Source organism: Crocuta crocuta, unplaced genomic scaffold, assembly GCF_008692635.1.
Source record: "Crocuta crocuta isolate KB4526 unplaced genomic scaffold, BGI_CrCroc_1.0 scaffold1247, whole genome shotgun sequence".
NCBI lineage: Eukaryota > Metazoa > Chordata > Mammalia > Carnivora > Hyaenidae > Crocuta > Crocuta crocuta.
In genome coordinates, this window is record NW_027532329.1 from 411,135 (window position 1) to 435,445 (window position 24,311).

General features: G+C 34.9%; 1 protein-coding gene across 9 annotated transcripts in view; it reads left to right on the forward strand.

The window, feature by feature from the left end:
- The window catches only part of PICALM (phosphatidylinositol binding clathrin assembly protein), a 102,712-nt gene that overhangs the window by 72,799 nt on the left and 5,602 nt on the right, over positions 1-24,311 (forward strand). For 3 of the 9 annotated variants that reach the window (XM_077778433.1, XM_077778429.1, XM_077778434.1), the window contains 7 exons: positions 3,372-3,479; positions 5,991-6,122; positions 6,217-6,247; positions 6,419-6,518; positions 9,764-9,787; positions 11,189-11,248; positions 12,758-12,862. In XM_077778433.1, coding sequence (XP_077634559.1) covers positions 3,372-3,479; positions 5,991-6,122; positions 6,217-6,247; positions 6,419-6,518; positions 9,764-9,787; positions 11,189-11,248; positions 12,758-12,862 — 560 coding nt within the window. The remainder of the gene's footprint in view (positions 1-3,371; positions 3,480-5,990; positions 6,123-6,216; positions 6,248-6,418; positions 6,519-9,763; positions 9,788-11,188; positions 11,249-12,757; positions 12,863-24,311) is intronic. The other 6 variants (XM_077778430.1, XM_077778436.1, XM_077778431.1 and 3 more) reach the window with 3 other exon arrangements.

The window sequence follows — 24,311 nt, forward strand, 5'->3', positions numbered from 1 at the left end:
GAATGTATGAGGATATTTGATGGAAAATATGTGTTTATAATCCAGTGAATTTGCATTTGAGTTCCTTTTTGAATTCGTTTACTTCCTTCTCTGTAGGACTTGAAGCAAGTATTTAACCTTTCTAAGCCAATGAAAATTGGGATAATAATGGCTAATAGGATTTTAATGAAGTTTACATATATAACTAACGTCTGGCACTATGCCTGGTACATAGCATTATCATTAAAACCATCTTGTGTATGCAGATCACTTTATATTTCAAATGGATTTTTTACTCAACTTACTCTTTATCAGATACAGTCTTAACCCTTTTTTCATTGCTTTTAGGTTTTAAAATTACCATGGGTTGTTCACTTTTTAGACGCAGCATTTGCTATGAAAAGCTTGAGAAGTTCATACAACTTTAATAGTCCTGATGAATAAACACAATTATTATAGCTGTAGTAATAAAATTGTCTTTTTCTACCTACTAGTTTATATAAGATGAAATATTTGGGATAAACTGAAAACCCCTAAAAGATTTTGGAATCAGACAATTTGGGGCTTAAGTCTTGGTTTTACCACTTAATTAAATCATTGACCTTGAGTAAATTGTTTAATATACTATCTCATGAGGTTGGTGTGAGTTTTAAATAATAATACTGTTTATAAGGCTCTTGGATAGTGTTTAATAAATAGAAGTTAGTTTCACAAAAAGAATGAAGCCTAATTTATTTTGGAACTACACCAAAATCTGTTAAGAAAACGGTAAATTTTTCTGGAAGGTGTTTGGAATGCCTTTTTGTCCCCAAAGCTTGTTCATCTTGTACCTTTCAGTTAATTTATTATTGTCCTCCTGAGGTTTGCCCTGCAGGGCAGTGGTTTCTAAATGTTAAACTGTGAATTAGTGCTGGTTAGTGGCAGTTTTCATTGGGTTTTGGTGAAATGAAAGAGTAGGCAGTTCAATATTATGATTATTTTATACAGTTAACCTTGTCTCAGAAAACCTGTTCATCTTTTTTTTGTGTGTTTTTAAATTTTCCTTTTGAAATGGTGATCGTAGTTTTTTTTTTTTTAATCTTTAAGTTACTTTTAAAAATTAAATCATTACAGTCTCCCAAAAAGTGACTTGGAATAAAAGGCCATTAAGTTGATAATGTTCATTGAAATGATAATGCAGAACTCTTAACCTTCAAGATGTTTTATATACATTCCTTACTTAAAAGATTGTTAACTTTGAAATATTTTGCTTGCTTCACTGGTAGCCAGTCAACTATTACAATTTACTAAAAATTAGTCTTTTTATTTTTAACACTATGTATAGCTAGAGACTTTTTAAATTTGAAGTACCAGCGCTGGATTACTTTACATTCTTTCAAACCTTTCCTACTTTTAGGTAATAGTATTGTAATTCCACAGATTGATGCCCTTAGGTACCTTAGGAAATGACTTCTCTCTTTACACATAGTCACCAAGTTCTATAAAGCTAAGACAAAATAGCAAGAGAAAATAGGACTTTGATATGCTATCCTCATTATAAATTCTTGTTTCATGTATTTTCTAAAGTTTGGAAATATAGCCAAGATACTGTTTCCACAATGATTTAAAGAACAGTATGTATACTTCTTACGCATGGGTACATAAGTAAGTCTGGTAGATTTTTGTCTTTCTTGAGTAGATATGTCGTTCTTGGTTGTTAAGAGTTAGGAGAAGAACCAGTGAGCCCATGGTGTAATTCTTAAATAGCTTGTACACTTTAAAATACTGTGAAATTGTTAAGTCTAGAAACCTGGGAACCTTTTGATGAATGGTCATATTTATATACTAAATTATTTTGTATTTTTATTGTATTTGTGTTCTCATTGTATGACCACTGTCTTTAAGAGTAGTTAAGTAATTATGGAATAAGAACATTTAAAAAAATTGGTGCACTAGGGGATATTCATGCTAGCTATAAAATACTACTTTTAAAGTAGGAGTATTGATGTGTATCTGCTGTGTGAGTCATTGATAAGTTCATTATTCTAGCTTCTCTGTCTTTGAGGACATTCGTGGACTTCTCACCAAGTCTTATCCTACTTTTTACAGTTTTCTTAAAAAGCAGTCTTTTTAGTACAATATCATTGTGCTTTATATCCTGGTGGTGTACATTAAGAATTCAAAGTGAGATTCGGACAGACTGAAAGTCCTTTTATAGAAAGTTGAGGGAGGGATAAGAGCCCGTATTTGGGAAGAAAAAGGTTAATCTTTCCCTAATATTTGATAATCTTCTAATACTAGTTGATATATAATATAATGTATATATTATGTTTATATTTATATAACTATATAAGTAATATATGTGTATATTTGTGTGTGTATATGTATAATATCGTACATATAATATCATACATATATACACACACACATTTTGACTTCATAGAATTGAGAGGTAAAGAAAACGTTATTTATGATAGCCTTCCACAAAGTAAAAGAATTCCTTCCTTTTACTTGCTAGATGCTAAACTGTTTTCTACTTGGAGTATACTCCCCAAATCATGTGACAACCCTAATAATTTGTAGATTATTTTAATTCTTCTTTTCAAATCCTAGAAATTCAGAACCTCGCCTCACAAAAATACAACCTTTCACAGTTTTTGAAATCATCATTTGTTACCTTAGGATAGCTGGTTTCAGAGATATGAGCTGGGTGTTGGCTTAATACCACCAACATCAGTGTCACAGACAGGAAAGAAGGTTTCCTATTTATGTTCTGGTATTTCAGATTTGAATTAGGTAAATTGGCATGTTTAATTGTATAGTTGTCCACTTCACTGTTAAAGTAGCAAATTGAAGTTAGAGAGTGGTCAGGAGTTGAACATGGTCTCTTATTTTTTGGATATTCGAAAAGCATCTGGACACAAGAGGGACATAAGGATTAATAGGTTTAAAGTTTCAGAATCTTGTTACCTCTCAAATGAACTTAAGTAGATTCTTACATTTTTTTAAGCACCAGAGAAGACTTATCTCATTACCGAATGGTCACTTATGTTGCATATATATTTTGCTTTGTGCAAAATCCTGAAATTTTAGATGGTTTTAGTTTTTTAAAGATCATTAGCATACAAATATTAAGGTAAAAAGATAAGCAAAGATTTCATTTTTGTAATGAAACAAACTAGTGGTTCAACTTCAGTTGTTCTTTTGTTAGTTTTCTTTATCAGTAGCATGATTTTGTTATGGAAAATGTCATCACCACAAAAAGATGTAGTGTTAAGAAACATTTTGCTTAAAGGATTGGCCTTGTTTTTTGTTGAGGGAATTTATTGCTTTTTCTATTCAATTGTCATTATTAAGAGCTCTAAAGTAGAGTTAGTGAAGAATTGAACTTTGTCCATTTTGGTTTTTCTTAGGATTCACTCCATCTCCTGTTGCGCAGCCACATCCTTCAGCTGGCCTTAATGTTGACTTCGAATCTGTGTTTGGAAATAAATCTTCCAACGTTATTGTCGATTCTGGGGGTAAGAAACAATTGTATGTTTTATTTTAAGTAATTTATTTACTTTGAGAGTGCATGTGTGAGCAGGAGAGGGGCAGACAGAGAAAGAGAGAGAGAGAGAATCCCAGTAAGACTCTGCAATATCAGTGTGGAGCCCAGTGCAGAGCTTGAACCCATGAACTGTGAGATCATGACCTGAACTGAAATCAAGAGTCAGATGCTTATCTGACTGAGCCACTCAGGCACCCCAATTGTTTTATTAACATCACTATAATGTTCTCATTTAGATTCTGTATATGGACAGATAATAATACTCCTCTGAACAGGTATACATAGATTAAATTGGGGTAGCCAAATTTACAATTTACTCTTTTCCCAACCAGTAGATGAGAACTTCAAGGGATTTTTTTTTTTTTTAATGTTTTATTTATTTCTAGGAGAGAGAGAGAGACAGCATGAGCAGGGGAGGGTCAGAGAGAGAGGGAGTCACAGACTGAAACAGGCTCCAGGCTCTGAGCTGGCAGTCAGCACAGAGCCCGACGCGGGGCTCGAACCCACGAACCGCGAGATCATGACCTAAGTGAAAGTCGGATGCTCAACCGACTAAGCCACCCAGGCGCCCCAAGAACTTCAAGGGATTTTTAACTGTTACCTTTTTCTTAGTGTCAGTTTTGGGAAGATTTTGTTTCTCCCAGACCTAAATGAATCTTGCTCAGATTAGACAAAGTTGCTAGTGACTAAATGTAGAGTGTGCTTTGTAATCATTACAATTTTTACCTTTATTGAAATGAAATAGGCTTTTTTGAAAACCTGTGCTACCTTGACTTGCTGAAATAGTACACACATAGACAGCTAGAATGTATCAGATCTGTGGGGGCTTTTTCTTATTTTAAGGATGATTGTTTTTATAGTATGCTTGTTCATTTGCCGTTAAAGAACTATAAATTTGTAGAGCCAGGTTTCCATTCGTTTTCATTTAATATCTTGTTAATTTGAAGTTTGTAAAAATTAATAAGAGTTTACGTAAAATTGACTATTCTCACTATGGGATGACCTTTGATTTTAGTTAGTAATTAAGTTCAAGCTATTTAAAGAAACATATTGAGATGTTTTTAATTTTATATATAGTTAGTTATATGTATAAAAAGTAAGGAAGCTTCCAAAGAATATGTATGGACTAAGAATTTATATTTTTTCTATGTACTAATAGGTTTATAATTTTATTTTTTGATGCATTTGACTTTCTCCTTTTGAGTTTGTTTTTCTGGAAAAAAGGATAAAGGAAGTAGAGATCAACTGTTCATAGGTTATAAATCACCATTTTTGGTAACTTTTCGTTTTCAAATTCTCTGTTATTCCTACATCATGCTATTTTTTTATTTATTTTATTTATTTTGAGAGAGAGAGAGAGCAAGAACCAGAAAGCATGGGCGGGGCAGTGAGAGAGGGAGAGAGAATCTCAAGCAGGCTCTGTGCTAATAGACAGAGAATCCCACTGCAGGGCTCAAACTCACGAGTTAGGATTTCATAACCTGAGCCAAAATCAAGTCTGATGCTTAACAGGCAGGGTGCTACCCAGGCACCCCCTAGATCATGCTGTTTGAATTCTTTGGGGGATTTGTTTGATTGGTTTTGCTTTACATTCTCTTCTTGCTTTGGTAGAGAACCTTAAGGGATTTTATTTTATTTTATTTTTATTTCTAAGCAATATCCTAGTTTACTAGATGGTTTCATGAATTGGGGCATAAGATTAGTGGTTTCTTAGGTATAATTTATGTCAGCTGTTTTTTAGATAGAAGAAAAGCGATCAAGGGGTTCATTTTTACTTGCTTCTAACATACTAGTTTACAGATACCTTACATTCTCCACGTTGAAGAATGTAAAGAAGTCTAGAAGACATTTCTTAGAAGAAAGACTTTTCACAGTTATAGAGATGTATTTCTTATCTGTATTTCTTCAGATATAAGTGAGTCTTCAGAAAATTTTGCCAGTGAGGGAGAGAATTACATTCTATTCCTTTCTGTTTCACAACTTTGAAATAAGTTTTTTACCTGAATGCTTCTTTTTTCACCCCCCCCCCTTTAAATGTTTATTATTTATTTTTGAGAGAGAGAGAGGTAAAGAGAGTACGGGCAGAGGGGGAGCAGAGAGAGAGGGAGACATAGAACCCGAAGCACGCTCCGGGTGCTGAGCTATCAGCACAGAGCCTGAAGCAGGCCTCAAATCCACGAACTGTGAGATCATGACCTGAGCTGAATTTGGACACTCAGCTGACTGAGCCACCCAGGAGCCCCTTTCTTCATCTCTTTTAACCTTAATATAATTTGGCATGAAGTAAGACATGCCTTTTCATTTGGTTCACTTTGGAGTGATGAGTTTCTCCCTTGTCCATTTAAGGGCATTTATTAATGCCCCATTTTCTGGAGGACTTTTCCAGCAAACAGACAAGTAGAAAAGGCAGAGAACTCCTTTAGAAAGCTATAGCGCCAAAAAGTCCCTTACATATCCTATTTCATCTGTTTGTAACTTTAAGGCTTTGATGAACTAGGTGGACTTCTCAAACCAACAGTGGCCTCTCAGAACCAGAGTCTTCCTGTTGCCAAACTCCCACCTAATAAGTTAGTATCTGATGACTTGGATTCATCCTTAGCGAACCTTGTGGGCAGTAAGTATTCTTCGGATTCTTTTAATCTTCTTTAAAATCAGCTATATTAAAAATGAGTCTGGTTTTTAAATACTTTCTTTTTCTCCTGTCATAGATCTTGGCATTGGAAACGGAACCACTAAGAAGTGAGTTTATTTGTATTAATGCCTCATGTATCATGTATAAGTTAATTTGGCTTTCATCTCAAAAGTATGTGTAGAGATGTCAAATCTACATCTTTTTGTTCAATCTAAATGTGTAGTAAAGAACGTTTATAATTACAGACATTTAGTGTCTTTACTTATGTTTATTTAAAGTGATGTAAATTGGAGTCAGCCAGGCGAAAAGAAGCTAACGGGAGGATCTAACTGGCAACCAAAGGTTGCACCAACAACCGCTTGGAATGCTGCAACTATGGTGAGTTGAAAAAGCTCACAGTAACACGAATAACTTAGATGAATGTGTGACATGAAAATGTCTTTAAAATGATAGCTGTAAGTGGAAAAATTGTTTATTCAGTTTTAGAAGTATAAGAAACTTGTGTTTTTTGTTTTTTGTTTTTTGTTTTAAGGAATCTAGAGGACTATATTTGCCAGGTACATTTTAGTAGCTAACATTTATTTAAAGATTCCTTTGTGCAGGAATCATTCAATAAATAATATGTGGCTTTATTTTATATAATCCCCAAATTAACCTTCCATGGTAGTAACTTTTAGTGTCCTAAGGTTCAGATGAGGAAATGGAGACATGGAGTTACTACATAATATGCCTAGGCTCCCAGAGTTCTTAAGTGATTGGGTAGATTTTTAGAACCCAGGCTGCCTAACCTCAGAGCAATTAATGATGTTTTAAAAATTTTTTTTTAATGTTTTTAAAAAATTTATTTCTGAGAGACAGAGATAGCATGAACAGGGGAGGGTCAGAGAGAGAGAGGGAGATACAGAATCTGAAACAGGCTCCAGGCTCTGAACTAGCTGTCAGCACAGAGCCCGATGCAGGGCTGGAACCCATGAACCATGAGATCATGACCTGAGCTGAAGTCGGATGCTTAACCGACTGAGTCAACCAGGCGCCCCGGTTAATGATTAATACTCTTAATCATTACCCTCTGTTGCTGGTCTCAAATATCATTACTTATCTAGAATATAAAATCTTTAGTATTTTACTAATCTCACCATTGGTAAAGAAACTTTACATTGCTTGGTCTTTGTTAATATTGTCAAATAGTTGATACAGTTGATTTTCCTTATTTGCTGTAATTATATTCTTAAAATCTCCTGGACACTGACCATTGCTAGGTTCATATACATACATACCCATTTCCTCTAGTAATGGTTCAGCAATCACTGATTTAGTGTTGGGTTACTTTAACAACTTAAGTACAGCCAATAAGAAGAATCAACACACGCACACCTCACATACATTATGATCTTAAATTCTAATCAAACTTATTCTAGTAGATGCTTTTTTTTTTTTTTTTAATTTATTTTATAAAAAAGAAAATCTAGTTGGTAAGTGTTAAGTGACTTACCTGAGGCTGCTGCACTGACAGGTGCCAGATTTGGAACTCTAGCCGTAGCCAGAGGCAGAGCTTCTTGCAGTGTCCTGCCCTCTTCCCCACCCTCTTGGCCCCTCTGAGGCAGAACCTCACTTTGGTCACCCTTAGCTGATAACGAGGGCATTGGGCAACAGATTTTTCGCTACTCTGTACATGTCTGTGAATGACCTCAAAAGCACCACAGACATTGATTTGGGGATCACAAATAAATTTTAGCAAGTAGGCAAATTTGTAAATATAGAATCCATGAAAAATGAGGATTAATTGTATATGCTAAGTAACTAGTTAGCATCTAGTACTAAAGAAGTTCTACTAATTTTTTTGAGAGAGAAGGAGAGAAGGGTGCATGTGAGCAAGGGGCAAGGAGAGAGAGAGGAAATGAGAGAAAGGGGAGTCAGACTCACCTGAAGCAGGGGCTTGTGGTTTCTTTTGTGGGGTTTTTTTTTTTGTTTTTTTTTTTAACCCCAAGTGGGGCTTGAGTTCACTCAAGGTGGGGCTTGAGCTCACAAACTGCAAGATCATGACGTGAGCTGAAGACAGATGATTAACAACTGAAGCACATAGGCACCCTGAATATTTTTAATCACTATAAAGTGTGGTTGTCCCAGAGTAGCTTTGTGGCTGTTCTCCTGTCCTTGGTCAGCTGCACTTTTCATCAGTGTGATAAGTTTTCCTTCATCAGAGAAAACCAATTTTTTCTCATAGAAAAATTTAAAACATGCTTTCTTATAACTGTGAATGGAAGCATTTTGCTTACACATTGTAGCCATCCTGTGGTTGTTAGAGACCACCATTACCCCTGTTATAGCCACTTGTTATTAAATCCCTTCTAGAGAACTGCCCTATTTTCCTGGGATTAATCATATGTTAAAATTACTAGGGTTGAGCTAAAAATAGTGTGCTGATAAAATTTGTGACATTATCCAAAAAGTTTTGTTAGCTTTAGCATTCTTAATTTGAAAATAACAGTGAAATTTAGCTACCTTTTTAAGGCAACAATTTTTCATTGATAGGGTTCACTGCCATTATTGCTAATACTTGGTAGGTTTTTACATATACATATACACTCACTATCTTGAATTTGTTAATAGTACATTCTTGCGAAAGTTTGAATTGATACCATCCCAATTATAAGAATAAAGTTACACAATTTTTTTAAAGTACAAAGCATTTAGAAAGCAGATTTTAGTTGAAATCCATTCCTTCTGACTCTGAATCCAGTGTTTTTCCACATCATTACATGCCTCACTGACCGGGGGATGACAAGAGGTTAGTTTAGTGGATTTTGTAGTCTCAGATGTGAATTATACATTAATAATACATGAGGCTTGATATAAATCCAAATGCTGATATGAAACTAGAGTGAATATTTTATTATGAAATTAGTGTTAGACTCTATGAAATATTAGAAGTTTGTAGATAACACTTGTCATAGAAGTTTGTAGATAGCACTTGACTGAAGATTGACTACTAGAATGGAGTAGGCATTTAACCATTTGGAATTTGTATGTAAGTTGATGATATTTATGGTACTGTGTCAGTGTGTGTCATCTCTTAAGAATTTTGTTAAAATTTGTATGTATGTATTTCATAGAGTTTTCTTTTAATGACTAACATACAGAGTTGGTGATGTGATTCACTACTTAGATAAACTGCTGCTTATGACATTTCTTTACATTTCTAACCTTTTTAATAATCCATAAACACTGTCAAGGTTTTTGAACATTTTTTAATCTAAAAAAATCATTGGTATTTTGTTATAGATACAGTTTTGATTACTTTTAATTACTGCTTGCTTTTTTCTATTTTAGACATGATGCAACCCTGTTTATGGGATGCACTGAATTTTGCATTTATGTTTCATGATACTTGTAATAAACTGTTAGGTATGTAAGGGGGTTATGCTGGAGACTAAATTTCCCTAGTAACCTTGATAGTGTTTTAGTATAGGTGCTCTTCCATTAGATTTCAGAAATACAAGGGATTTTAGGTAGTTAGTGAATGTACATGTGAACTAAAATGTTCTGTGTATTTTCTGTTGTGTAAGTACTTGTTCTAATCCAGTGTTATTGCATTATGTAATTGTTCTTCCTGGGAAAAACAGAATGGCATGCATTTTCCACAATACGTAAGTGACCAAAAACTAGCCTTTTTGCAATAAATTGGCATGCTATTAACCACTGCTGTAGCAGAATCTCATAACCTTCCAGCTATTACTTGTTTTCACATTCAGATTTTCAATGTGCCAAAGATTCTTTCCAGCATCTACTGATTTCATGGATGTGTTGCAGAATTGATTCTGATGGTGGCATGGGAAATACAGATTTTTTTTTCTTGCTTAATATTCTGCCATTTGCTGCCAGATGGCTGGGTGTCTGTGTGTGTATCTGTGCTGCCACTATGCACTTGATGATTTCTGAATGAAGGGAAATGTTGATTGTGGTAATGTTGAAAATAACAATTGCATGAAATCTTACAGGCTTCTGCTGTACTTGGCAGTTTGTCTACTGCTCTTGCAGCTCTCGGTTTTTAGGGAGAGACCAATAAGTCCTACATGCTCACTCAAATACTAAACTTTTAACTCTTCACTTTAGTTATGCTTCATTTAACTTCTGTGTGCATATGTTCAAATTGCCGTATAATTTCAGTTATTTTTTTGTTTCAGCAATGTTATTGGTCTTTCTCCTGTATTCAATTTCAGTTTTCATTATAAGATAACACATACAGGGAATGTTGTTAAGACAGCAAATATATCTAAAATGATTCTGTGCTCAGATTGTATATTTACAGAGCATGAGTTAAAATAGAAGGAGGAAGGGAACTTAAACATCCTAGGGCTAGGTGGCTCTTTTAAGCATTAAAGCATAAACAGACTTAAAAATTTATTACTCCTCCAAATTGGTGCTTTGCAGAAGATAGTTTAAATAATTTATAGAGTAAATTAGAAGAAATGCTAATGTACGTACTCTGTATAAGAACTGTGTGCGTCACTAGAAATAGTCCTATTTAGTAGTGTTTTGAAATCTTTGGGGTTCTTTGAAAAGACTGAATGAGGTCCTTAGGAACTAATTTTTTGGAAGCTCAGATTATTAATTGGGGATCTTTACAAATTGCTTTTTCTTGTTCAGAAAATAAAGTGCCTAGGAAAACATTCAGTAATATAACTTTTTCTAGGTAAACATTTTTTATGCTATTGATAGTGATAGATGTTAACTTTTAGAATTTTGAAAAATTTTTTAAATCTGAAGATTTTAAAGCTGTAAGAAGCAAATTGAAATTTTAGATCACTGTTGTATCTAAGTTTAAATGGTAGTTTTTTCTTTCTAATAATTTTGCTTTCCTGCTAATTTCGAGACACTCTTTTTCATTGAGCATTAATTGACACAATTATTAATGATCACATGTGTCACATTTAATCACAGCTGTCTTAGCAATTCTTTTTAGTGGAACTACAGCTATTAATTCTTTGCACTGAGTTGACATACATGAGTTATGTACATCCTTGTTTATTTTTTCTCCACCATGTCAGGCACCCCCTGTGATGGCCTATCCTGCTACTACACCAACAGGCATGATAGGATATGGAATCGTAAGTATCTTTCCAGACACATTTTGAAAATAGATTGATTCACATTTAACATACCTTTATCCAAACTTAACTGAAAAAAGAACTTAGTGCCACACATACTCTTAGCGCCTAACACGGAATCTTATAGTGTTGGTTTCATAAATATTTTTAGAAGAGTCATACAGCCTATATTATTTCTGAATTTTCCCACTATTACTTAGCTTATTTTTCCCCTCATAACTTTGCTAATCATTTTCTACTTCATTACAGACTCATTTAAACATTAATGTTCACTCCAACCCTTTGTTTCTGTGACCTTACATTAATACCATTGAAGTCTTATAACAACCTTAATACTGTAGAGAAAGGGGAGGAATTACATTTGTTGAATTGTGTCAGGGCAAATTCAGTCCAGTAAAGACCAGAGAACCTTTCCTTTGACATTGATAGCTACCATACAGAAATAGTCCTTTAAACCTTTAAGCTGCCCACAATCCACATTCTACACTGGCTTTACTCTCCTAGCTTTCTTAATATATACACTCACTTAGATAAGAAACCTCCCTCCCACCCCACTCCCATATGTGTTTGAGGTACTGTTGCTGATAGGAGGCAGCACCCTATCCCTTAGTATTGTTACTGGGCTGCTGTGCTACTTCTTTATTTACACTTTCTGGATGTAGCTTGTTTTCCCACATACAAAGAAGTTTCACAGCTTTTGGATGGGTGGTTACTATATAAGAAAGGAATATACACAAAATCTCAAAGGCTAAAGTGAAGCTCTTGCTATAAATAGGAGTTTAGTTGAAAGGTTAAATAGAGCTTATGGAAAGATAAGATTTCAGAGTATGGTATTTTAACCAGAATAATGTAGTGGTCTGTGTATGCTCTATTTGGTCACTTATTTATGCTAATTTTATACCATGGAGTATTTTTTTAAAGAAATTTCTTTAAAAAGAAATTTTTAAAGAAAGAGATGGTTAAGATTTTATTTTCAGTTTTTCAAGAATGAACTAAGCTCTTCATGTGTTATTTAAACCTCTTCTTGGTTCTTCCTAAGAGTAGCAGAAATAAAGTGAAAGAACCATAAAACGTAAACCTCTTCAAAGAAACAACTGTATTCACTTGTGATAGCTTGCATAATGGCATAAGAACCTGATTTAATATACAAAGGCAGTTTACTTTGAAATAGCTTCACTATTTTACAGTTTTAAGTTTTTCTATGTCTAAAACTGACAAATTTGGAAATTTCGGATTAGTTTGAATTGCTTTGTCTGCCATACTGTAGTTAGGTTTACGTTTTTCTTAAATTTGAGCTTTTTTTTTAAAACAAGCTTTAGAAGTGAGCACATTAAAGACTTAAAAAAAAAAAAACTCTTAAGAATTTGTAGCTGTTGGCCTTATTTGTATTTACAAGAATTTTTCCTTGAGTTAAAGCAAAGTACTTTCATTACTGACCTCCTTTTTGTTTATTACTTAAGGGAGATGTCAGTCAACATCATTTAACTTAATATTTTTCCTTTTTTTTAGCCTCCTCAAATGGGAAGTGTACCTGTAATGACACAACCAACCTTAATATACAGCCAGCCTGTCATGAGACCACCAAACCCCTTTGGTCCTGTATCAGGAGCACAGGTATTAATGTGCCATATGTAACTGCTTAATGTGCTTGATGTGGAAAGAATATGATACTAAGAATTCCTCTTATACAACTTGAGAAACAAGTTATCAGTGTTTTACCCCCTTGATGGTGGATGTTGTCTTGTTTGCTTTATCATCTAAGAGCTTTTAAGAATATATTTGGAAGGAAAGGACAAGCAAATTACGAACATTAAGGATGAAAAATTCTTGATAACTTGTAGTTGGTCAGTCAAGAAGATGGTTTTCTGAGATTAAGGAACCTACTTTCTGTTCATACTGGTCTTGCTCTCCTTTGTGAACTCTAAAAACCTTGAACTCCGAGCTCTAGTGCCTTGGTTTGAATGGTGCTATCTGAAAGATGTTGCCCTTGAGATATTTGTACAACAGGACAAGTACAGAAAGTTGTGAATGTTATTTTTTTATTAGATAACTTCCTGCCATTGAGGATTGTATTTAAAAACAAACTGGGGGCAGGAGAGGGGGTGGAGGCAAAAAAAACAAAAACAATTTGAAATACCATGCTGACCTAATTTCTTTGAAGGAGAGACTTTTCAGATGTTTCTGAGACCCTCTCCCAGTCTTGAAATTTCACCCCAAATATCCATACTTTTCATCCCGTTTTTGTTAGCATTAGGAGAATCTGGATTTTTTTTTTTTTTTTTTAAAGCTTTTCCTCTTTATGGTTAGAGATATAAAATTTGTTAGTCACTTCTCTGTGGTATACTAGGGGACACTCGTGAAGTGATAGAATTTTTTTATCTGGCTCTGCTCCTGATGTTTAACAATTAGAAATAATCACATGCAATTGTTAAAGTACTTCTTTTCTTACACTGCTTCAGACACCAACCGATTGGTTACTTTTATGTGTTTAATACTCATTTAAAAGCATTTGCGTGAACATTTGGTGATGGACTTGTTGTTTCTTTTCCACTTGAATGCATGTGCTTGTCAATGCATCTAGAGTTACACTGCCAACATTAGTTTGCATTGATCTAGCTTTGAATCTAGTCTCTATGTGTTTCATAGATTCCAGAAGCACAGGGGATCGATCCTTTTGTTTTTCAGCCCTTTTGAAGAATTTAATTCATTTCATAAATTAGCATCTTAGGGAGTACCAGTAACTTGGACTGGGTAGTGAATTTCATTCTGATTAAAAGGTAAAATCTATGTTCTTTGCAATTCGTATATTTACCTGGATGCCTCTTTTTTCCATGTTAAAGTGGTCTTTTCTTCCTGTTCCTTGACCAGAGTATTTACAATGAAGATTGCTGAAAGTAAGGGTAGTTCATGCAGCCATAACTTTTTTATAAGTCATTTATTTCATATGTGTTTGTTTCTATAAAATGGATTATGGCTATGTATACTTTTCTTTCTCTTCTGTCTTTTACCAGTAGTAGGTCTAAACTTGCTAAAAAAATATATTAGATTTTGATAATCTTTTAAAATGTTGATGGGGGTGCCTGGGTGGCTTAGTCGGTTAAGCGTCCGACTTTTGCTTAGGTCATGATCTCGCGGTTCGTGGGTTCGAGCCCCGCTTCGAGCTCTGTGCTGACTGCCAGCTCAGAGGCTGGAGCCTGTTTCAGAGTCTGTGACTCCCTCTCTCTCTGACCCTCCCCTGCTCACGCTGTCTCTCTCTCTCTCTCTCTCTCTCCTAGAAATAAATAAAACATTAAAAAAATTTTTTTTTAAATGTTGATGACTTTCTTAACTATTGGTGTAGATATTTTCTTGAGATTTGTCTTCCTCATGTGATTTAGTTTTTTCTTTGTTTTTCTTTTTTCTTTTTCAGTTTTTTCTTTGTTATCTATACTTTTAACTTCAGATAGGTATCGTTTATTTAATTAAAAAATTTTTGATGTTTATTTACTTTTGAGAGAGAGAGCACATAAGCAAGAGAAACAGGGGGGGGGTGGGAGGGAGGGAGACACAAAATCTGAAGCAGGCTCTAGGCTCCAACCTGTCAGCGCAGAGCCCAATGAGGGGCTTGAACTCAGGAACTGTGAGATAGTGACCTGAGCCATAGTCACATGTTTAACCAACTGAGCCACCCAGGTGCCCCAGTATCATTTATTTTTAAAAATTAATCTTATTTTTTTGCTGTGTGGACTAAGTGATGAGCACCTTAAATGTATTTAAGAGAAAAAGCTATAGTCCAGAGCTATACATTTACCAGGAACTACTGACTACAGTAAGTAACTTTTTGCCTGATGTGTGGCTAAACGCTTTATCTCCAGTCTGAGTCTTGTCTTGCAGGCTCCTGTCTTGGAAACAGAATACATTTATAACCTTAAGCTTGGATACGGCCTGACAGTTTCTAAGCATTTATTGTGTCACCCCAAGGTGGATGGGCCTACCATTCCTATTTTACTGATAGAGAAAGCTGAGACTTGGAAAGGTTCTTCAGCCAAATAAATGGTGAAATGCAACTTATCCCCAGGAATCCCTGATTTCTGGTCCAGTGTTGATTTGTACCACCCTGCCTCTTTACTAATGGGACTGAGCCCATATGGCTACTATAGTAACACTGGAACACTCTGCCAATCTTTTGAGTTTCCTGCTGGATTATAAAGTACGCTTACACATTTCAGAATATAACTACTGTAGATGTCAAGAGCATCTATAGTTGTAGGGAATGCTTTCAACCTTACTGAAGCATCTTTTATGAATTTTGGTTTTTTAAAAAAATAATGGTTAAAAAGAGCATAGTAAAAAATCTACCTTTATAAAAAAAGCTGGCTCCTTAGCATCTGCTCTTAATCCAGGTTTTATATACTGTTGCCTTCTAAAATCCACATAACTCACTGAAATACCAAAAAAGTACATGAAAAGAGACCATGGCAGAACTACTTTTTCTTAATCACATTATGTCAGAAAAGAATGAGAACATTAGAGCAATAGTGTTCTATTATTGCTGATAATAATTGATTTCTTCCAGTTAAGAAATCAAATTTGATGTGAGTACTTAACTTTAAATATTATAGATTGAAGAAAGTACATAAAGGAAGCAAATGGATAATTAGGAAAAAAGAAAATCAAGTGGCAATGAAGTGGCTCAAAAAAGCTCCCATCAGTTTGAATCAATTCAACATCAGAATCTTAACTCTTTTAATGTTACTTTTAATTCCTTTTTCCCCTTTGTTCTCCAGGTGGCTCATCACAAAGCCCCACTAATGGTTCCTCTGCTGTCACTAGATACACCCTCTTTGTGTTCTGCAGGAACCCTTAATCTCAAGCTTATTTTACAAGAGTTTCCCTGTGTGTCTTGCCTTTCTAATTTAATCTATTTTATAGATACTCCAATAATATTCTACAGGCAGTATTTTTAGCATCTTATCTCCATATTTTAAAATCTAAGGAATTGAATCTAAATATAGCTGAGCATATGAAGCATCCCCTTAGCTTTCCTTCTGTCTTAACAACTACCTCACAAGGTCTCCATATTAGTAAGAATAATAGTGAGTATACAGAATATTCAGGTTCTTCAATTCCCATGCCCCTTTACAGTTCTCAGTAAGTATCCAGTTTTCTGCTGCTACTTATCTTTGCCAGAAGGCCTTTATCGTCATAAAGAAGATATTTTTAAATTTATTCTTTAAGTTTTCATTTTAATTTCAGTCAGTTACCACATAGTGTTACATTAGTTTCAGGTGTACAGTGTAGTGATTCAACAGTATCGGACATCTCCCAGTGCTCATTCTTTACTAATTCTTTAGTCATCTCTCATGCCCTTCCAGTACTTCTGAGATCTAAAGTTCTTTTCCTTATCCTGTATTATTTTTCTTTATGGAACTTACCACTACCTGACATCTGTTCATCTGTCCCATCTGTCTGTTTGTCCATCTGTCTATCCATCCATCCATCCATCCATCCATCCATCCATCCATCCATCCAGTGTAGCAAGAGACTTCTGTAGTAGATTATAAGCCTCATAGAGGCAGGCTTCTATGTGGGTACTTCCATATCCCTGGTTCTAAGAATAGGACCTGACTCGTAATAGTTTTGAACATTGTCAAACAAGTGAAGCTGGTTGAAAAACTCCTTTTCTATTGTGTAACATACTTGTTCCTCATTGATCTCATTTCACTTACTTATAACCATTGTAATAATTTAGAGCAGTGTTTAAAATTGGTTTAATTTGTTGGCTAATAGTTATTGTAAGCTAAAATATTTGATGACTGTCACCTAAGGAATGAAGATACCTTTAATTTCATGATTGAATTTTTTTAGTTTATTTATTTATTATTTCTGAGAGAGAGAGTGCGCAAGCACACAGGCTGGGGAGGGGCAAAGAGAGAGGGAGACAGATCTGAAACAGGCTCCAGGCTCTGCTCTCAGCTCCCAACACAGGGCTCGAACTCATGAACCACAAGCCACTGTTACACCTCCATGATTGACTATTTTTAATAATTAAAACAAACTGCTTATCTTTTAAGTAGGTGAGGTTATTTTTTTATGTTTTAGTTTTTAGTTGTTCTTAGGTAGTCCCGTCGATTAATTTTGTCCATTCAAATGCTAGCTGTAACTAGAATGGTTTGTTGTTGTTGTTGTTTAACTTTTTTTTTAATATTTATTCATTCTTGAGAGAGCACAAGTTGGGGAGGGACAGAGAAAGAGAGGGAGACACAGAATCCCAAGCAGGCTCCAGGCTCTGAGCTGTCAGCACAGAGCCTGATAATGGGGCTCAAACTACCAAACAGTGAGATCATGACCTGAGCCAAAGTTGGACCCTTAAACCACTGAGCCACCAGCTACCCCTCCCCCAACAAGAATAATTTTTCTTAATTACCTTTTAGTTCTCTCATTATTTCCCCCACCTTTTCATTTGGATTCATACTTCCTTGAAGACAAAGAATATCTCTTTGTACATGGTAAAGCAAATGGTAATTTAAATGTAAAATGAAATCCCATTAAAATAGAATCTTTTAATGAAATGGCAGTTCTATACCTACTGCCAAAAATCTTTCCCTGCTCCTTGAAGTGCCTTTTAAACACCCATTACTCACCCAGAACATTACTTGTATCTTGTGGTCTTTTGATTACTTACTCTAAATCAAGTTAGTAGTTTTGAGAGTATCTCAGCCCTCCTAGATATGTTTATCTTATTACATTTAGTGAGGCATCCAAACAATGTGTTCTGTGTCCCACATTATATCTAGGTTACTCTAAATGCTGCACTGGTGCCTGCTCACTAATACCTTCCAGATGGCTGTTAGCTCAGACTAGACTGTTGTAGTCTTTAGGATATTGTCTTTAATAGACTACACTGTAATGTTGAAATTATGACTTTGTATACACTTTCCTTGTTCTCATCTCATTTTTTTGTGCTGGCTTATTCTGTATTTTTTAGATACTTTTGTGTTCACTGTTGCTTAAAAAGATAAGGATGATATTCTTCTGTTTCATGTCCCAAACTGTAGCTTTAAAAAAAGTTCTACATTAGTGCATCTTTCTAGATGTTTGACTACACAGAAAATACCAGATCCCTGTGGTTAGTGAATTTTTTTTTCTGTGCTTTCTCCCAGTTCTATTCACTGTTTGATGGCTTGTTCCAAGTGTGTCCTTTTGTTGACTAGAGTGGAATGGGGACTCTTAATCTTCTCTTAATGGTGTTTTATATAAATCTTATAGATACTTACTGGTGTATACATGGAAATGTCCATTGCTGGCCAATAGTTTGTTAAACTCACCCTACATTGCAATATGCAGCTATTCTGTTAGAAGCATGGAGACAGTTAATCTATACAGTTTTCTTTTGAAAGTCATTATGATGTGAAATAACAGTCTTTTAGTGAATGTTTATCAGGCTGTTTAGATGTTGTTGAAGATCTTGGGGGGAGTGAATAGAGAATGTTGTATTAATTATGTTTTTATCACTTCCTTACATGAGAAACTTACTCTGATTCCATACCAGTCTGTTTTCCCAAAAGCAGTATGAAAACCAGAGTTTTACACTTGGGTATTTAATTTTTAAAATAAGCTTTTAAGCATTTTGGTGGTTTCTTGATTGGTATTGTTGTATATTTTGTTTTTGGGGGAGGGTTTGGTATTTTTTTAAATGGGGGCTTGCTGGTTTTATTTATGGAGGATATGATTAAAGATGCAAAATGGCTGCTGTGTTTTGTTTGTAAAGGCCAATTTGGTGAACTTTAAGTAAGTCTGACATCAGTTAAGTGTCTGAAATGAAACAATGGCTTGTTGTGAGTGCCTTTTACCCTTCTAAATAGGAACACTGTTAGATATAGGAATAATTCAAGCCTTACAAAAAATTGCCTTTTAAGTGACTATCTTGTGTGTCAGAATTAGTGACTCTTTTTGCTTTTGGGGCTTAGTTTCTGTTTCTTTCTTTCTTTCTTTCTTTCTTTCTTTCTTTCTTTCTTTCTTTCTTTCTTTCTTTCTTTCTTTCTTTCTTTCTTTCTTTCTTTCTTTCTTTCTTTCTTTCTTCTTTCTTTTTCTTTCTTCTTTTTCTCTTTCCTTTTTTTTCTTTCTTTACTTTCTTTTCTTTCTTCTTTCTTTCTAAAAACTTTCCTGATGTGTTAACTGTGGGTGTTGGCAGTGCCTCTTCTGTCAGCTGATCTTCCCAGCTGATTTCTGAGAAGAAGGCCTTTTGCCTTGTCAGCAGTGTGTTATGCTCATTTATTCTTGCTTGGTAGAGACTGTAAGGAAATTTTCATTAATTGGGATTTAGTACCATAGGTGAGAGTGGTTCTTTAGTCCCCAGGGCACATCTGAATCAGTCAAAAATTTGGGAAGTCCCATTTGCTGACAATTATGAGACTAAGACAACCTATAGAGTAAGACCTTCTTACAAGGTTTTTGCTGAGGACTTTCTCTGTATAAAGTAGAGATCTAATTTCTTGTCTTAAAACCAGAACATATTCTTAAAATCTTGAATGACTGTAAAGTTCTATAAAATCTTCATGATCACCATCAGTGACCATGTACAGCACTGTGTGGATAGAAAACATAGCAGTTTATTACTGTTTTTAACATTTACTAGATAAGTTCCCTTTAAAAAATTATTTCTCTAGTTTCATTTTAACTTTTTCCTGTATGCTAAATATAGCCATAAATTCTAGCTAAGTTGAAATTAATTGGGATAGCAGATTTTAGAGAGGAAACAAAGCACCTGCCTTGGTGTCAGCAGATCTGCATTTGAATCTACTGTGAGTGTCCTAGGACTGCCTGTAATGAGGTGGACCACAAGCTTGATGGCCTAAAACAGAAATGTATTCTCTCACAGTTCAGGAGGCTAGACATCTGAAATCAGGGTGTCAGCAGGGCCATGCTCCTTCCAAATCCTCCAGAGTAAGATCCTTCCTTTCTTCTTTCCCAGAAGGAAAGATGCAGCCCCAGTCACTTTTTGGTTTGCACTTCAGTTTCTGCCTCTGTCATGTGGCAGCCTCCTGTGTCTGTCTACGTGTGGCCATTTCCCTCTAAAAACACCACTCATTGTATTAGGGCCCATTTTAACGACTTCATCTTAACTTGATGACATCTGCAAAGATGCTGTTTCTAAATAAGATCACATTCATAGATAGACAGTTCCCAGTGGTTAGGTCTTCATGCTTTTGTGGGAGGACATAATTCCATAGTGTCACCTCCTCATTAACCGAGTATTTCAGGGCAAGTTGCCTATGTAACTTCGATGAGCCTCAGTTTCCTTTATCTGTAAAATGGTAACTTTACCTTGTATACTTTATGTTTGCTATAAGGATCAAATAAAAATATTTGAAATTGACTTAGGAATGTGGAGGTTTGTTGTTTTTCTTAGCTGATTATTATAAGGAACATTTTTGTTTTTAGAAGGAAATTTTATAAGGTTGCCTCATGTTCAGTGCTTGTCTCTATTCCCATATTCTAATTTAATTTATTCTAATTCTAATACAGTTTATATTTCTTTCCATGTACAACAAATAATCTTGATTGTAAATAATCATCTTCACTATTTTGAAACCATAATTACGACTCACTGTTATCTGACATCAGATAAATACTCAGACACAGGCCACGGTGGTGACGGGGCAGTTGGGCTGAGCATGGTGTGCTTTAGGGTATGGATCGTCCACATGTGCAGTGGACATCGTTCATAAGAACCAAGACACATCATTCTTCAGGACTGTATCAGTAGCAGTTGGCTCACCATTTATGGAAGGTAGTGTTACCCAGAAGTATAAAACTTTAGTTTATAATATTAAAATATTGTTTGGACCCACTAAATAAACTACTCTGTTTTGGGGGAGGGGTAAACTTTTTTGAAATGTCTAAGTCTAAACTCTCTCCTTAGACGTTTTTAGTGGAAATCCAATATATAATCAGGTAAAGGCAAGCATATATATGTTTGACAGTTTGGAAAAAAATTTTTAGCCAAGCTGAGGTGCCATATTTCCAATAAGTGGTACATTATAGGCAGATTTAATTGCTTTGTCTTATGGTGCCAGTTGGAATAAACCTTAGCTTTTCATTTTCTTTGGTTTTTGGGGAGTAAGAAGTTGAAATTTGGTAGGAATCAACAGTGATCATTTCATTTCAGATAAGTAAGCCAGTGTTCTATGATGCCCACCCATTAGTAGGACTTTATCTTGTCTTATTCTTGGAAGCACTTCTGATATATAGAAAATGTTTATTTTTAGCTAGGTCAGTTAATATTTTCTCCCAGAGTTTTAGGAAATCTTATAATCTATTTCCCTTTCTCCAGTTTGGTTTTCTTTAACTATTTGTCAATGTAGGTTGCCATAATTCTAATGAGATGACTTTAGATGCCATTTTGGAATAACTCACTGCTATCGTGTTAACAGTTGTAAGTTATTATAGACTCTAGCAGTAGTCTGATGCCCTTACGATGAGAAGTCCTTTGAGGGGGACAGGAGTAATGTTGGCATAACTTTGTGATAATACTGATGGCAGAAGCCCAAGATGGGGTTATGTTGAGCACAAACCTAAGAAGCAGTTATCAGAGGTACTAGACTAAACCTCCAGGGTGGGCCATCTACCCTCCACAGTAGAAAAATCCTCTCTTTGAGCCACGCTTCACAGAGACAGCTGAAGAATAGCATTATCTTTAATATAGAATACTGGAATGCAACACTGTATATACAGCCTATATTCCTATGCAACTGGATCCATTTGCACCAATAGTATCCTGGCCATGTTCTATTCATATTCATATGTTCATGTTATGCAAAAACACTTCCTGTCCTGATTTTCTGTAATTCTGTGTTCAGTTTTAGAACTGGTGTTTCTGTCTCTAAATGTTTTAATTGCACAGCATTATCAGGAAAATATTTTTTTAAGAATGTAACCTTTAGTGTACATATATTTAGAAATTATATATTGCTATAGTAATATACAAAAATAGAAGTGTTAAACAGGCAAAAATTGAGAAGTTCTAGGTTTTGTTTCTAATGTCCTACTTTGTAGAACATTTTTATTTTTGTACAGAGCATGTTTTATCAGCAAAAACATTTTAATTTAATATGTTATAGATTGCTTACTATGTGTAAATTGTTGCTAGTTTCTGAATAAGAGGTAAAGTATATTTCCTATATCTAAGGGTGAGTATAATATGGATGCACAAGTGACTGGTTCATGGGAGAATAAGAACCATTAGAAGAGAAACAGAGTATTGAGAATACAGTGGAAGAAAAAGAGCAACACAGATTCAATGACATTTGAGTTGGGCTCTTATTTAAGAATAGAAGAGCATTTGATTGTAGGTAAAAAATAGGCAAGTTTGAACTAGCTTTTGAGCTGCTAATATATGTCATGCAGCGTACTGATTGCTTTATGTATCTTTTCTTTTAATCCTCAAGACAGTCTTAAAGGGAGATATGCATATCAGGTCTGGTTAGTCAAAGTCCCATTTTATAAAAGAGCCAGAATTACAGATTTCAGTGCCACCTTTCTACAAAATTCTTCTCTGTCATCCCAGACAAAGGAAGTAGTACCTGTTTTTCTCTTAAGATGTTGACTTCGCTTCTCCACCAAAGACAGAGTGAGTCTCTACAGCATTGCTATTTGCTATCCAGGCTTTGAGGTGACTGCAAAATTCATATGGAAAGAAAAGATGTGGCAGAGTTGCTTCTTCTCTAAGAATTTTAAGGACAGCCAATGATGTGTCAGAATTTTGTCCTGAAATATCAAATTCTTCATTGTCTCAAAAGCTTTTTAGTTGCACTAGTCTTTTTTTGAGACTGCTGTTATTTTCTTGTTCTAACCTGAAATTTTCTTTCTTTGCTGTTAAACCAAGAATCTAATGAAGGAGTAACCGTTTTTGTTTTATGACATTTGGTGTAGCAGTAGGATTCTTTGTTTAAAAAAATCCCTTTAAGTATGTTTACCTTTTATTAAAGTTAACTTATGCTATCTGTACGCTGTCTTGATTATACTAAAAACACACTACAACCAAAAAATCTTTGCTCTGGATATAAAAGCAAAAGTTTTTGGTAACATTAGAATTTTTGGTTTCATTTCAACATTATATTTTAAATGTTGATTAGGGTGAAAGGAAAGGGTGGAGGAATTTCAACTAAGTTGCCATTATCAGTTACTTGTAAATCTTAGTATTTCTGTTTATGTGCTCCTCTTTGCTTCTCAGTATTTTATTTTTTTCCTATAAAATGAGAAAGGAAGACTAATATGTCTGTATTAGACTCAGAGTAAGTGACTACTTTCTTTAAAAGGCACATTCATTTATGGTATAGGTCAGTTTAATTTGAACAAACCGTGATAGCTATGCTAATTTTTTTTTCTCTGTGGGAATTGGTATAGAGAATATTATTTGAAATAAATGGGTAACTGGCTATATTTTTTTTCTTTTTTTGATGGCATATTTGTAGTAGGATTTAATCAGAATGGTCACTTAACAGTTTGGTTTTTTTTGGCTTTTAAAAGCTGGTGATTTTGCAGTTAATGAAGATAGTTGGATTTTTTTTTCTTTTTCTGAAATTACTTGTTATTTAGTACTAGAGCCCTACATAGGCTCTAATTTACTCACAAGAATGATAAGTAAAGGAAGGTCAGCTTTTTTACTTGCAGGTGTACCCACCAAGATCCTGTTACGCCATCTTGCTCTTTTGTTCTTCCTCCTTTCCTTGAGCAGTAATTGGGCTTTTGCAGCATATTTCCTTTACTTCTTTATCCTTAATCACTTCTCAGAGCTGCCTACTTCTCACCAGTGCATGGTGTGTCTGTGCTTTGGTACAGGTGCCAGGAAGGGGTGGATGGATACAGGTGGTCAAGGGCTGCCGCGTGGCCCAGCCCTTAGCACTCTTCAGTCAGCCGAACCAATTCGTGCCACCATTTCATGTACTTGAGATGAGCGTTAATGATTTGAAACTTATTACAGGGATATTAGATCTTGTTTTCTCATGTTTTAATTTAGCTACATATTTATAAATGTAAGATAAATGTGTGTAGATTTTACCAGTTTTAGAGACTGGTTTTG